Source organism: Hippocampus zosterae, chromosome 8 (assembly GCF_025434085.1).
Source record: "Hippocampus zosterae strain Florida chromosome 8, ASM2543408v3, whole genome shotgun sequence".
In the NCBI taxonomy this organism is placed as follows: Eukaryota; Metazoa; Chordata; class Actinopteri; order Syngnathiformes; family Syngnathidae; genus Hippocampus; species Hippocampus zosterae.
The window spans coordinates 20778054-20792995 of NC_067458.1; the positions used below are offsets into that span (position 1 = coordinate 20778054).

General features: G+C 44.4%; 1 protein-coding gene across 2 annotated transcripts in view; it reads left to right on the top strand.

Moving 5' to 3' along the window:
- Positions 1-1325: 1325 nt before the first annotated feature.
- Positions 1326-14942, top strand: part of lnx1 (ligand of numb-protein X 1) — a 38611-nt gene continuing 24994 nt past the window's right edge. Inside the window, exons 1-6 of one of the 2 annotated variants that reach the window (XM_052074069.1) lie at positions 1326-1480; positions 3778-3911; positions 4821-5006; positions 7195-7369; positions 11700-12060; positions 12166-12600. In XM_052074069.1, the coding sequence (XP_051930029.1) occupies positions 11774-12060; positions 12166-12600 (722 nt within the window). In that variant the 5' untranslated portion in view covers positions 1326-1480; positions 3778-3911; positions 4821-5006; positions 7195-7369; positions 11700-11773. The remainder of the gene's footprint in view (positions 1481-3777; positions 3912-4820; positions 5007-7194; positions 7370-11699; positions 12061-12165; positions 12601-14942) is intronic. The other variant, XM_052074070.1, reaches the window with a different exon arrangement.

The window sequence follows — 14942 nt, forward strand, 5'->3', positions numbered from 1 at the left end:
GTGTGAACTCAACTTGACAAGAAGCAGTTTGATAAAGAGTGAAAAATTCGTCAAGAAGATACTTCAAGCTCTTTAATGACACTCCCGGTTGAAGTTTGCTGTCAAAGTAAACATCAAACAAAGAGAATTACATGTGGATTTCCAATAACTAAATACCTTTGACTCAGAAATTTCCCCCGAGCTAGCTTAGTGCAGTTGTCCCCAGCTATTTTTCCTCCTGTGTGGTTTGTACAGTTCTGCACTGACTTTTGTGAGCACTGTCCTAGCCAGAATTGCCTCGCTGTCTTACAACCGACGCATCCATCTTTTCGCAGTCAATAAACTTCAAAGGAACATTGGGAGCATATTGATGTCTTTGCGTTTGTTCTTATGAAGATCAACCTGCCGTCCATCCTGAGAACATTAACCCACTTTCTTCCTTTTTCCACTCATCCTCTGACACAGAAACATCCGCACCTCTCCGAAGATCTTGACTGGTGACGGAGTTCAGACATTTCCACTGTTTCATCTATTTGCAGCATGTGTGATCCACGGCCATTTCTCAAAAGTTTGGTATGGCGCCCTCTAGTAGTAGTTTAGATGTTTGTTTGATTTGAGGGGTGGGGGGGCGTCTGAGTTACATAACGCCACTCAAGGGATGGAAGGATGGCTGGATGGATGGCGGCACTTCAATCGACACCTCAGACAGCCGCGTCTCAGACGCACGTTGTGAGAATAGCATCTGAAGACGCAAAAGGAAGACGACGAGCGTCAAGTAAGAACAACGCACTCGCTCGGGGTTGTCGACCTGGCTATTTATGTACAACGCCGACAGATTAAAAGCCAGACGAGAAATAGAAATAGAATTATTCATCACTGTGCGAACCCCCCCCCCCCCCCCCCACCACCACCATTTAAAGACAAGAGTGCTATGAAACAACATATTTAAAATGGCAATCATCGAAATGGGCCGACAAACGGTACTTTAGAGTTTGTACTTTTAGTCCTCCGGTCGGGGGCCTTTTGATCCTTTTAGCATCCCAGTAAGGAGCCCTTTGCCTGGGCCTGGCTGACTCTGGCGCTTCCCGCCAGCCTTGAGGAAGGTGACGGCTGCAGGCTCCGTAAATCTCCCAGTGTGCCGCAACATTTGTGCTATTTCGAGCTTTCCGCGGCTACAGTGAGTTTTGTGTAATTGTACATTTCTCTGGCATAAGTTGCAGCCCCGTTTCCTGCTCGTGCACTTCATCAGATGACTTTGGTCGAGAGGGGGTGCACGCCCTTGACTGGAAGCCCATCAATCACAGGTTATGTATAGTAAAACAAGTTTTTTTGTGTGTTTTTCTGTTTTTTTATGTGATTGTTCAAACTGGAGCAAATTTATGAACAAAAACTGTATCGCAAACAAAAACCCAAAATGTGTCAGCAAGGCCCTGGAGCGACGCCATCGGCACCAGCCAGGCTTGGACCCTGGAAAATGTCTTGGTTAAAGGTCAGCATCCATGTCAGTAATATTGATGCATCTGCTTCAATGTGCTTGGTGGAAATGGCGCACCGCTTCTTTTCCTCACACAGCTTAAACAACCACATTCTAATTTCTTAGTGAGTTGCACACACCGTCCACAGACAATGAGGCACTCTACTGCGGCCACGCAAGCCCAAAGTCCTAGTCCACGTCCTAGTCCTAGTCCTAGTCCGACTTGATGGCTATCAAGTCGGACTTGTTTTTCTTCCCCTCACCTGGCTATTCCGCCTTCTCTCCATGACATGCATGAACCCATGGCCGACAATGAGGCACTCTAAAGCAACGACACCATCGTCCTATCCAGAGCGAAGATCCATTTTGGCAATGTTGCTGTCGTTGGCTCGCGAACTATGTCGCCATTGTGCCGGATGACCGCTGATACCACTTTGCATGTTTTCAGCATTGTGTTCAGAAACAGGCTAAGATAGATTAAAAAAACAACAAAAAACGGAGCTCCACAGGGCATTTTAAACACATGCAAGTTCCAACAGTCCACTAACGATTGTAAACTCTGTTCTTCTTTCTCAGGCTTGAACGGAGCAACATTTGCATGGTAACAACACCAATTGGAGTCTGCCGTTTGCCATGATGGTCTCATGCTAACGTGTTAGCATCCCAGTTAGCCTGGGCTTCTTTCAAAGATAACAACGATGCAATCTGTAGGGCCACAACTCTTCATTATGAATGAGGTGCACTCAAGGCTGTGCCTTAAAGTCACAGACTCATTAACGCTAAATAGTGTGCCGCCGATTGGTTGTCTATCAATCTGCAGGCGCGGCTAATTGTCCGACTTGGGTGCTATTTAGCCTCCAGTTGCAATATGTGTCCAATTCTTAGTGATGTAACCTGACAACAAAACAACAGGAGCGTTGTAAAATTCCTCCCTACATTACTTGCAAGACCTACCTGGACTGAAACCGTGTCGATCTTTCGGGAGCCGTTTGCGAAAAAAAAAAGGACGACTGGAGACATTTTTTGTATGAAATTCATCACTACCAGGAACACTGCGGTTGCAGGTTATTTTTGTTTCCACCTCACATCTGTGTGTTTAGTGCACACGCAAAGCAAGGAAGCCGACTAAACCTCGACTCCCATGTGCGCGCACTCCAATCAATGGCGCATGCGTGCCACCTTCCCTTGCGCTCGCGCCATTTGTTCCCTTTTCTCCACCCGCCCGCGTTACATCACGGCTTTGTTGCCGGCCGTTACCATTTGAATAATTTTGCATAACGACTGACGCTTTGATGAAAATGACTCCGAGGGAATGTAGAATGTCATCTTTTACTGCTGATTTTTATATGAACTCATCCTGCCTTTTGAATTGTCAACGCGGCGAGCGCATGCGGGTGCGTGCGAATGCACGGCTCCCCGGTAGGCTGTCAACTGCTATAATATGGCCGCCTTCTCCTTTCTCCTTCAATTGAACGATCGATCCACTTCATTATGTCTCGATTTCAGCTTCATCGTGAGCATGCAGTCTTTTAGCGTTAGGGGCCACGCAAATGCGATTGGCGCAATATTTAGAACTGCTTTCAGTGTGTCATGGACCCTAATTAGCAGTGTTTCACTGTCAGAGCCAGCAAGGCTTTCCTTCTTGCAGTCCGTTTACAACCCAACTGTCTATTCGCTTCATTTTATCGTGTTTCTCTTGGCAGGGCTGCTTCCGATCCTTATGGATGTTTTTTGTCCCAGTCAGATTTCATCCTGTGTGTCGCTATATCAATCCAATCTGCCCAGTATTACTTGACCAATATAACTTCAACCAATCATATTTCTAATTCATCCTGACGGCAACAGTTTAGGTCCTCTGATTGGTCGTCGGATCAAAACAGTTTGATTGGCAATACACGATTAACATTACACTTGAACAGTGACTGATTCTGCCTCATGACAGTGAAGGTCAAATAGAGGACATCGCATCAAGCATTTTTTCCCCCCCAAATGATAATCCCACAAAACACACTTAACGAGATGATGTTAAGAGAATCGAGTTTGTGTTCACGATAGGTTCGCGTTTATTTACAGTATGTCTGAGCCTCCTCCTCCTCTTCTCCATTTCCATCCTCCATGTTTGCCTGGCGTCATTGAGCCGCCGCAGGGGAGGTCAAGGAGGAGGGGAGGTTGGGGGTGGGGAGTGGGGGGTGGGGGCGTGATGAGAACAAGACCCACCTGACCGGCGCTAACGTTCGTTTCGCTTCCCGTAATTAGCACCGCCATTCACTTCTCATTCCAATCTGCGTGCTACTTATTGAGTTAATGTCTTCTGTGGCCCTCAGGTTACAGGAAGATTGTTCCAGCTGCTTTGCTCTGATGACGCAACCGAGTGAAGTGATGGTGGCGAGTGAGACGAGAAAAGGAGCCCATCAGAGCGGAGTTTTGTTTCATACCAAAAACAAAATGCGGGGCAAAGGTAAAACCAAAATACATGGCTTCTTTGTTAACTGTCCCACCAATCTACAAAAACAAAATAGATTAGTTAAAGCATGATTCAACCAACAAAAATGTATGTAGGAACAAAGCAAAGAACTAGCTAACGAGCTAGCTAACCTTTCCAGCCCTCTACACGTCTATGAAAATGATGAGTTTTAATAATAATAATAATAATAATAATAATAATAATACATTTTATTTATAAGCTCCCAAGGACACTTTACAATAACAAAAAACACAAAACAATACGGGTTGAGCAGCGGCAGCCAAAACGCGCGAGCGTTTTAGCATAAACGAACAAACAACAACCCTGCTCACCAGCCAAGCAACCGACCAACCATTTCCAGTGTTAACGCCCATGACCAGTTCGTGTTGTCTCTGAGATATCTTTTTCTTCAACCCTTCAGTTTGTGTTTTATTATCCTTATCTGGGCAAACCATTTGCATCACATTCTATGTTCCATTCTGCTGATGACGTAAGTGTCTTATTATCTGATCCTCAGGTTACAGGAAGATTGTTCCAACTGTGTACTCGTCTCGCAGTTGCTGGTGACGCAACTAAGTGCACTGAGATGGGGAATGATTTTGTCAGCGTGTACTGGGATTTTATAACCTAATCCAATTACCAAAAAATATATAATAATAATAACCAGCTAATTTTCCCAACCACACTCTCATGTTCATGGAAATTGAGTGAAATATTCTGGCATAATACAACTAAACTTACTGTCCTACACGTCAAATAACTCACTAACCGTTTCCACCCCTATAGTGTGAACATTATAGGCGTGAAAATTCATTTTCCATTTGCCGATTTTACTGATAACGTAAATGCCTTTACCGCGATAGATCAGATTTTGCGTGATGTCATCTGCAGTCTTGCTTCCAGGTGGAGCTGATCCAGATCCACACCCCGGGTGTGAAAGTGAGCACCGAGGCGTTGCGTGATGCCTCGCATCAAAGGCGGGCATTGTTATTCAACTGTGGCCCTCTTCAAGTGCCGGCTGTTCCACTGAGGACAATGACCATAAGAGGAGCATCATCGCATGTCGCCTCGGCAACCCACCAGAGCAAGGTGAACATCAATAGAGCGAACTCGTTGTATGTTACCATGTCGATAGTCGCAGAGACTGTCACAAACGGACAAACGCTCAGTCTCATCTTCATGTCATGTTTTGATATCTCAAAAGTCAAACACCACTTGCACTTCAAGCCATTAATCATAGTCATGAGAAAACTAGCTTGTTAGCTAGCTGATTAGCCACCTAACAGACTAACAAACAGCTATTAATACAAATGTAATTTGCTAGGTTTTTCTGTCACAAAGGACCATTGTGTCTCAGGAATGATCCCCGATTTAAAAAAAAAATGAACGGATTGAGTCAAGGTGTGTTTGTGACACCCCAAGAAATTAGCTGGATTCATCTTCATTTGCAGCCTGTCATTAACTGACCACCGTTTGATGCTTAAAAAACGAATCTCGACACATCGCAGACGCTGTTCGCCCTTCAGACACTACATCATACTTAGCGCCGAGCCAGTCCCACAAGTACAAACACCTTCTTCTTCTTTGCCGCAGCGGGTGACAAATTGCCTAATAAGCGGCGCTACCCGCGCGTGACAGTGTTCACAAAACACCTTGTGCAGGAATTTTGACACTCCTCCCTGGGTCAAAAGTAGATACCAGTCTAATGAATACCACAAATAAAGCCATAAGTACCACACGGGAGTGGAATGGACTAGCCTGGTTTATCAACATTATGCAAATGAGACGATGAGAGTCATGCGGGTGTCATGAAAATCACACAAAACAGGTTGATGTTTTGCATTTATTTGATGTCATATTATTCATTCGTTCATTCATCTTCCCGAGCCGCTTGATCCTCACTAGGGTCGCGGGGGGTGCTGGAGCCTATCCCAGCTGTCTTCGGGCAGTAGGTGGGGGACACCCTGAATCGGTTGCCAGCCAATCGCAGGGCACACAGAAACAAACAACCATTTGTACTCACACTCACACCTAGGGACAATTTAGAGTGTTCAATCAGCCTGCCACGCATGTTTTTTGGAATGTGGGAGGAAACCGGAGCACCCGGAGAAAACCCACCCAGGCCCGGGGAGAACATGCAAACTCCACACAGGGAGGCCGGAGCTGGAATCGAACCCGGTACCTCTGCACTGTGAAGCCGACGTGCTAACCACTGGACTACCGGGCCGCCCCATGTCATATTAACAAGCAGCAAATAGTTTCAGAGACAAAATTCTCTCAACCACAGCGATATCCCCCCCCCCCCCCCCCCCAGCCACCAAAACATTATACTTTACCCGCCCTACATTTTCTCTCCATACATCTTCATTTTTTTTTAAATCTCTTTCAACCTTTTTCATCACCCCCATTGAAGTGATTGACTGTTTCACTTGGTATCTGTTCATGAAACTTAAAAAAAAGACCCACTGTATCCAAATTAGTACACAGTGATAAGAGGAGCCCTGTGCTGGAACTCAAAGAAAACAGCGCAAAAAGGACGGTAGCTTTGGGGATATGCTTTGAAGAACAACAAGCAAAAAATGTAATGCCACACGAGTGTGTGCCCTGCTGAGGCCAAGCGTCACTGCATAAATCCCCGAAACAAAGAAAAGATGAGTAATGTAACAGTGTTGGGCTCTCAAACGAGCCATTGTACCATTTCCAGATGTGAAACATTCATCAATTTGGCATATTTACAGGTTTTGGGTGCCCGCCGATTACTTTGTCTGTGTATTTTTTTAATTTATTTATTTTTATTCAGAAATGGCTTACTGGCATAAAGTATCTGCAATATGGCTCTGAAATGGCTTCTAAGAGAAATCATCTGAAACAAATTATATAGAACCCACCCACCCCCCCTTCATCGGGGATTCCATTCCAGAGCAACATCACAATAAATGAGTACCACAACATAGAAATACCCTGTTAAAATAGTCCCTGGGCATGGTTTTTAAATAACACCGATAACAAATAACAATTAAAAAATATTGTTTACACATCATAGTATCTGTGTTTTCTTGTTTCCCAAGAGGCCTCAGGTTACCTTGTTACGTTCTCTTTTGGTTCTGTTCAACCAAGACACTCACATGGGTGTCATTTTTTTTCTTACCGCCTGCTGGGTGATCAGGTTTATCCAGTTTATCTGTCTTTTTTCTTTTTTTTTTTAACAGTATCTCTGGCCCCACCCCTTTCTGCGCTGCCACTTCCGTCTTCATACTCACCTTTTTGCCTGTCGCAGGTGGGCTGCCGCCTGCGAGGTCACCGCGGGTTGGAGAATTCCCCCGAAGAGCAGCACTGCTGGGATAAAGTTTCCCGAGCGACCCAGGCAGACCGGGACAAAGTCCTTCCTTCCTTCCGCCCCTTTTTTCTGTGGTTTAATGTTACAACATTCTACCTGTCCAGGTGAACCGCATGTAAGTATACTTTTTTTTTACCCCCCCAATTCAGCAAATCAACCAAAATCCAGTGTTTCTATTCAAAACAAAGTGGATTTAAGTTGTTCTAAATGGTGTCTGGTTCTGGTTTGGTTGACGCACGTTTAGATTGTGTTTCAATGCATATTTGATACAGTGTTGTGATTTGAGTCGCCCATTTGGATGTGAAAGACACTTTTTTTCATGTATCTTTTCTGCTCAACTCGTGCGTCACTCTATTTAGCCAACGTCATACGTTTACATTCCGTACCTAAATAGACAGGCTGCAATTGGTTTGAAGTTTCCTATGACTTTAAGGGTTCTATTTTTGTAGAGAGACGCACGTGCGCTCGACCGTAAAAACTGGCACATCTTCATTTTCTTGCTGGGGCAAGTCTACTATAACTGTGTTTGGGAATTTGGCAGTCTGCGCTGCATCTGTGTGGGCATTCCGGCGTCATTTTCAGTTACACGCTTCCGCCACACCTGATAATTTGGTGGCACAAAACTTTAGAACAGATAAAAGCATGTCTAAGTTGTGGCGCAGCTGGTGTAATACGATTTTTTTGATCAATGCGTGGCCAGACAGCTTCTGAGCGCCGGTAACATGTGAGGTGGATGTAATTGGATTTCATTCAGAAGTAGGACAACCGTGTGCATCAATCCTCTGAATCAATTAGAAATTCATTCATTAAATGAATGATTGTTCTCATCTTTATTATAGTTTTAAAAGCAACAACTATAGGGTGGAGTTGTCACACACCAACGCATGATTGGTGGTGTAAGGTGCCCACTTCACAGCGGCCAACTTTACATCATCCATAAGTGAAGCGCCGTTCTTTTTAAATATGCTTTGTGCTCGTCAATCTACTGCTTGGACTCCAGCGAGTCCGCCACTCCAGTGTTGAATTTAAAAGGAATTAGGAGAACCTTTTCCATTGGGCGAGAAAGAAGCCGGCTGTGTTCTCACCCACAACGGAGCAAGTGTCCCTTTCTAGTGTGCTCAACTACAAAAACATCAAAAGCCACAGTTTGACTGCACTTTGTGCCGGAGTTGCATAAAAATAGGCCCCAAAAAATGACACTGCAAAATTATGTTATAGCCTAACAACTCTTTTTCGAGAGGACTGTCAGACCGCATCAATTGAACTAGCTATGTAGCTAACGGATTACCTAGCTGATTAGCTATCTATCTAGCTGTCTAGTTATCCCACTAGTTACCGAGATAGCTATATAAATAGTTCTTTAGAAATGTATATCTACCCTAGCCCCCTTTCTGAATATCTCTATCCAGCTATCTATTGAGCTACCTACTGGAGCTTGATATCCATCCAGCCATCTCTCCAGCAGTCTCGTTAGCTAGCTAGATACCTAGCTTTCTAACGAGCAAGTTGTCTCTTATGGTGTGTGAATCTGAATGAAAAAAATATGAAAAATGTGTGAATTTGAATTTAGGAAGAGCAGGTTGAGATGGGTGTGCGAGTGTGTGTGTTTTAATAGTTTGTATATGCCTTCCTGGAAGTTTCTATGATTCAGCAACATGTCTGAACAAAAAGGTGACTTGATTGTGTTTTGGCATGCCTGATGTTAATTTGTTGCTCCAAGTAAATGTTTAGTTTCATGTCCAAGCAGAGCCGCTCGCTCATCCGTCAAATGCGCTGCCAGTTAGCAGAAAAATACAGCTTCAGTGTAATCTATTCTAGGGCAGCCATTTTGTTAATTGTTTGTATTTTGAAGGCTTTCCGCGTGGATCTTAAATGCTAGCTGCTTGCTTGAACCTTGTTTTGCAGAGCTGTTCCTCAAGTACATCACCGGAACATGCTCCACTTCCATTGTTTACGTACATACATCTGCGCCTCATTTTACATCACTCCGGGAAAAGTGCGGGAGACGATAAATGCTAGCGAAAATTGTACCTTTTATCCGATAGGCTATAAGGTGTATTTTTCACTCGCCGCCGCTATTTTAGTGAGAGTGTCCTGTTTTTGGCTCTCCGGTATGGTTGAAAGTAGAAAGATGTTTTCACACTGGGTTGATTTTTGGACCAAAGTTTCATGACACATCTGTGCTGTATGTTACACATAAAGTACATTTGACAATAAAGTTTATCCAATCCAATCCAATCCAAAAAATGGAAATTAGCTGACATGGCTATAAATATTAAAAATCAGTCTGCTTGCACTCTGCTTTTGTTGGCACTGGCCATCATCCGAGCATTTCGGGGACCAAAAAAAAATCACTTTGAACACACCCCATGCTACAGGACCATATATATTCTGATAATCAGGCCATATGGTACCCCATTTTAATCTTTTCAAATGTGCACATATGCGTTCTTTTCTATTATTTGTCTGTTTTATCCATTATACTTAGTGAAAAGGCAAAACAAAAGAGGGCAAAACAACAGCAAAGCATGAACATATGTGCCGTTACATAAACTGAAACATGACCCTGTCGTGCCAAGAGCCTTTCCCTTGTTTTTTTATCACAAATCGCAGAGCAAGAAGTGATTACTGTGTGGTCTTGGAGTGTTTGTGTATTAGATTGCAGGGTGAGTTATTGATTAAACGTTGGAGTTCAGGTGCATGTTGAACAAGCGCCTTATCGCACCACCCCGCCCGCACACCCTCCCCAACGGCATGCGGGTGTGTGCGCTTTTGCCAAGGCATGTCTGTACGCGCATTTGTGTGCATGGGAAAAGGCTTTTAAGGTGTTATCCTCGTTCCAGATGCAGCTTGTATGCCATTAAGCCGGCACTTTTGTCTATTCCCATTCCTGGAGTTTGGTGAGGACACAAATAAGAGTGGACTGAAATAACCTGGAACTGTTTTTCATCAATCAAATTATGATTTTTATTTTTCTTATTTTTTGAGCCAGTAGTGTAAAAATATTCCTTTTTTTATTTTGCATTAAAGTTAAAAAAAGTTTTCAATTTGTGTTTTTTAAATTTGATTGTATTTCTTCCATGTGCATTACTCTATTTTATGTCTTATGTGTGTTTTTAATTTTAATTTTCCATTTTTGTTATTCGATTTGATTTAGTCTCTGCATGTAGTCCTTTCCACTATCACGATTTGATCAAAAACAGTTGACAAAGATGATTTTACTAAAAATATCTTGCACTGTTTATGCAGGCTTACAGCTTTTGAGGTTCAATCTGGATGGGATCCCGTTTGCACATTTGGCAGCAATTGAATTCCAACACTGCAAATCCCTTTTCGCGTATCATCAGATCAGGCTGTAATTTCACAGCTTTTTAGGAGGGTCTTATTTTATTTCCTTCTGTCAGTCTGTAAAGTGTTGTATGTGTCGTGCTGACATTGGGATGCGGCAGCCAAGATCCAATGACGGGTCCTGAAACCAAGTGGCATCCCGTGGTTTGAGCCCCATTGAGATGCCCATTGCCAAGGTGACGTTTGTCTGACTGAGCCCATCTGTTAGTGGCCCGCTTTCTGGATGACGTAAACCTAAGTATCAACACAACAGAGAGAACTGGCGTTTCGGCTGCATACATGTTGCTCAACAGATTATCAGTACAGAATTGATGAGCAGAACGCTGAGCCCAACCTCTTTGCGTGTTAGGCCAACTACATCATCAGCAAGGGGGCATCCTGCAGTTTACCCGCCAATGTCATGCACGGACCCCAGTGAGTCCATTTATCTTTTTACTGTGTCAAGTACGGCATACTTGTCCGCACTACATGTTCAGCCATGCAAATGAGGGATGCCACAAGGATTGGCCAGGAAAAGACTATTTCCATCCAAAACGCCTTGTTACGACCAATTCTATCGGCAAAGGTTTTGCAAAATACCAAAGGAAAGAACTGCCCCCATGTGCACTGTTGGACTGCTCTTTGCGCTAAACTTGCGCTCAGAACAAAAACGGGGCCCTTCATCTGGAGTGAACCCCACCCCAGAGCCACAGTTTTTGCATGCTACATCTTAATTAGTGCTCACCAAGGTGTCGGATGATAAAGTTTACACTTAGCCAAACAAACTGCACAATCAGAGCAACACTGGTCCGTCGAGCATGGTTGGTGGGTACTAGTTTTTGGAGGATTGTTTACACTTGACCAAACTATTCACACTATCATTGGTAAGTGGTCTGGGTCCACTTTGCACACCAAGGTTCAGGCGGTGGTGTTGACATCTAACCATGACCAACAGTGCTCCCTGAGCAAATATGGTCCCTGGCCTTTGGTTCTCACTTGAGCTGAAGTGAATTGAACCTCACTACAGTTTGTTGACCAAGATCCAGGACGATTTTTGTGATCTAGAAAATGTATGTGCGCATTTGTTCACTGATGTTTCATATTTCTTCTTTTCCTAGCTAAGTTACCCTCCAATATGTCCCGCTTGTGCCCACCTGATCGGGTCTAACCAGAACTGCTGCCTCAACTCACAATGGCGGAGGCTTCCGCACCACCTCTTGACGACCCCGTCTGCCAGATCTGCCTGCAGCCACTCACCCAACCGTCGGACACGCCCTGCGGACACACCTACTGTCAGGCGTGTCTTGCCAGCTGCCTTTTGGAGAGCAACCTTTGCCAGGTTTGCCGCCAGCCCCTCAAACTGCAGAACTGCGTGGAACCCGGCATGCTTATGCACAAAATGATCGACAAGCTGGCTGTGACTTGCCCTGCCACTCAAGTCCAGGCCCCTGCTGACCTGGAGGACTCCATGAACAACAGGTAGAAAATCCAAACACCGGTGTTGAGTGTGAATGCTAAAAATGAGAAGCCGGTAAGCTAACAATCCGGCTTGTTATTCTTAAAAATGGTACCAAATATTTTCAGTGGGCAGCCCGAACCTGCTGTGTCCATGGAGGACACCCCACCGCCCCCTGCTTCCTCATCGGATTCGGGTCTTCAGTCGCCACAAACAGACCTGTGTGTCTCATGCGGTCACAGCCACCAGCTAGAGGAGAACCATGAGTACAATTACAAAGAAGAGGTAGACAACGACATGATGTGCCACATCTGCCTGCAGCCGCTTATTCGACCGCTGGACACACCTTGCGGGCACACCTACTGTCAGGAGTGCCTCACCAGTTTCCTGCTCGAGAGCGACTTCTGTCCAGTGTGTCGCGCGCCCCTCATGTTGCAGAACTGCAGGAAGCCAAGCTTGCTGGTGCACAAGCTGCTCGACAAGCTGACTGTGGTTTGCCCCTTCAAGGATCACTGCACTGAAGTTTTGGCCCGAGGTGACATGGAGGACCACATCAGAAGCAGGTGAGGAGGCTGATACCAAACTGTAGTTGATCAACAGGCCTTTGGAGCCAGCTCTTAGGGCAATATATACACACAAAGAAATGTACGGGTACTGCCTTTTCAGTGGATTTCTTTCTATTTACCATGAGTTTAACTGACTAACCACTTTCTTCTAAATTGTGAAACTCCGGCTTCAGTGCCTAAAAGGGAAAGCTTTCATCCAAACTAACACAGCCCCTATGTTTATCCAACATTAAGAGCACTGTGTTTTGACTTCCTTTCGGGCCGGGCCGTGTTTTCATTAACGCTCATTAGCACTCGGCTAGCCTGAAGGCTTCTGAGACGATGAGTGCATCTCAGCAAGATTATCACACACGAGCCGCATAGCCACAGAGTTTCACTGTTTATCTTTAAAAGAGAATCTTTTTGTGTTTGCATTTGAGATTGGTGTTTTTCATTTGCCCATGACTTAACCACCCCCTGAAAACAGGCCCTAGATGTAGATTTAGAACACCTTGAAATTTGTGATCAAATACAAAATAAGTCTCCTTAATTAAAAAAAAAAAGCTACATTAATGTCATTGTAAAATGCTAAAAACGTTTTCGTAAAAAGCTCCACCTTGTGTGTGCGTGTAGCAGTTAGCCCGTTGATGGCTAACTAGCAAGTGGTTACAACTAACAGTTAGCAGTGTTGATTTTCTCGTCCAATGTGTGATAACGGAATGACCGAAGGGCTTTCATGTGACTTTTGAAGTTTATTTTTCTTCTAAGGCTACTTTTTTTTAAGTAGCCAAGAGCTCCATCTTTGACAAATGAACGTAGCAATCAGCTGGCAACCCACCTGACTAGCAGGCGGTTAGCATGAGCAGCTCATGCTCATGTCCTTCTTCTTCATTTGTCACAACACAGCCTCCAGAAAGGAAATGACTCTTCAACTGTCTATTTGAATGAGCTACGCTGAAGTATCGCAATAACAGCGAGACGCAGCGTGTTTTTGTGTAACATTTTAGCCGTAGCTTTTCCCCAAAACTCTTCAGATTTTGAGGGCTCCGTTGTAACGTTGGCAATGTAAGCGGTCGAACTGTGTCACAGTTAACCGATCCTTTTGCTATACGTGACAGCGCTTGGTCCCTATTGGTGAGGACCCCCTGTACTTACACCCATATGCTGAGATCTAACTTATACTTGACAGTAACAAGGAAACTTAAGGTGGACTATCGCGGGACAGCGCGTCCGTGATTCTTCACACCTTACGTTGCCTCTCGGCGGGGAGGAACGGCACATTCTCACAGTAACTCGGGATAGGAAGTAATTATAAACCCCTCCTGCGAATGACACCCCCCACAACACTTGGCACAGTGGGAGGGGCTGGCAGCAATGTCAGGGAGCAATCTGGCAGCGGTTCAAGTGTTGTCATGGCTGAGACCGCCGTGCCTTGCCATCTGGTCATGTTGCTGCTTTCACGCTTGTTGAATCCTGCTTGGTATCGGGAGTGTTGATGAAGAGTTATTCAAGGCGCAATCCGATGCAAAATGGGCGACGTTTTCATCCGAGATATTCAATATCCCCACCGGCTTTGACGGCTGATCGTGTCGGAACTTGTTTGGATTGCGGCCTCATGTAGCTGCAAGTTGACAACAGCTTTTCTTCAGTACCATCAGACACATTAAGGGTACACTTAATTCGGGACTCATGCTGTTTAGATCCAAAGCAAAAGTGTGGTCAAAATCAATCTGTGCCTGATTTGGAAGCTTGTGAGTTTTTGGTATTCTTGTAAGACATCATATTTTTTGTAGAGTTCGGACTTGCACCTAAAACCTCCAATTAACAATCATGTTAAGGCCAGCGAATTATCTTCAAATGTATTTGTCATCATCCAAAAAATGAAAAATTCAATTTTATCTAAAGGGTAAATGGAATCCACTTACATTCAACTTTATCTTCATTCTACAAAGTTCATTTATTTCATTCAAACATATTGGAGTGTAGCCTACAGAGGCACGTTGATGAAACGCTTCAAACCGCGGAGAGGTTTCCCTTTTTAGTAATATATTTAATTAATATTTTACCTTAATCTGCAGGATACCATGCTTCACCCTGCCTAATGGTAGAACCCTGGATGTTTTTCTTGTTGTTTGACCCATTTTAAATCCATTCCAATCGGTTGTACCAGCCTCGTTCTAGCTAGCACTAAGCTAGTTTGTCCCTTAGGTCCGGCAAACTCCCTTTGCTGCTTTAATTGCTATTTGGGGTTGTCGAAGTAGAAGTACACTGCATCATAACAACAGAAAGGTTGTCATATTTTGATCCTCTCACATGGCGAACATAAAACTGAACAAATACAATGCCAAATTGTATGTTCC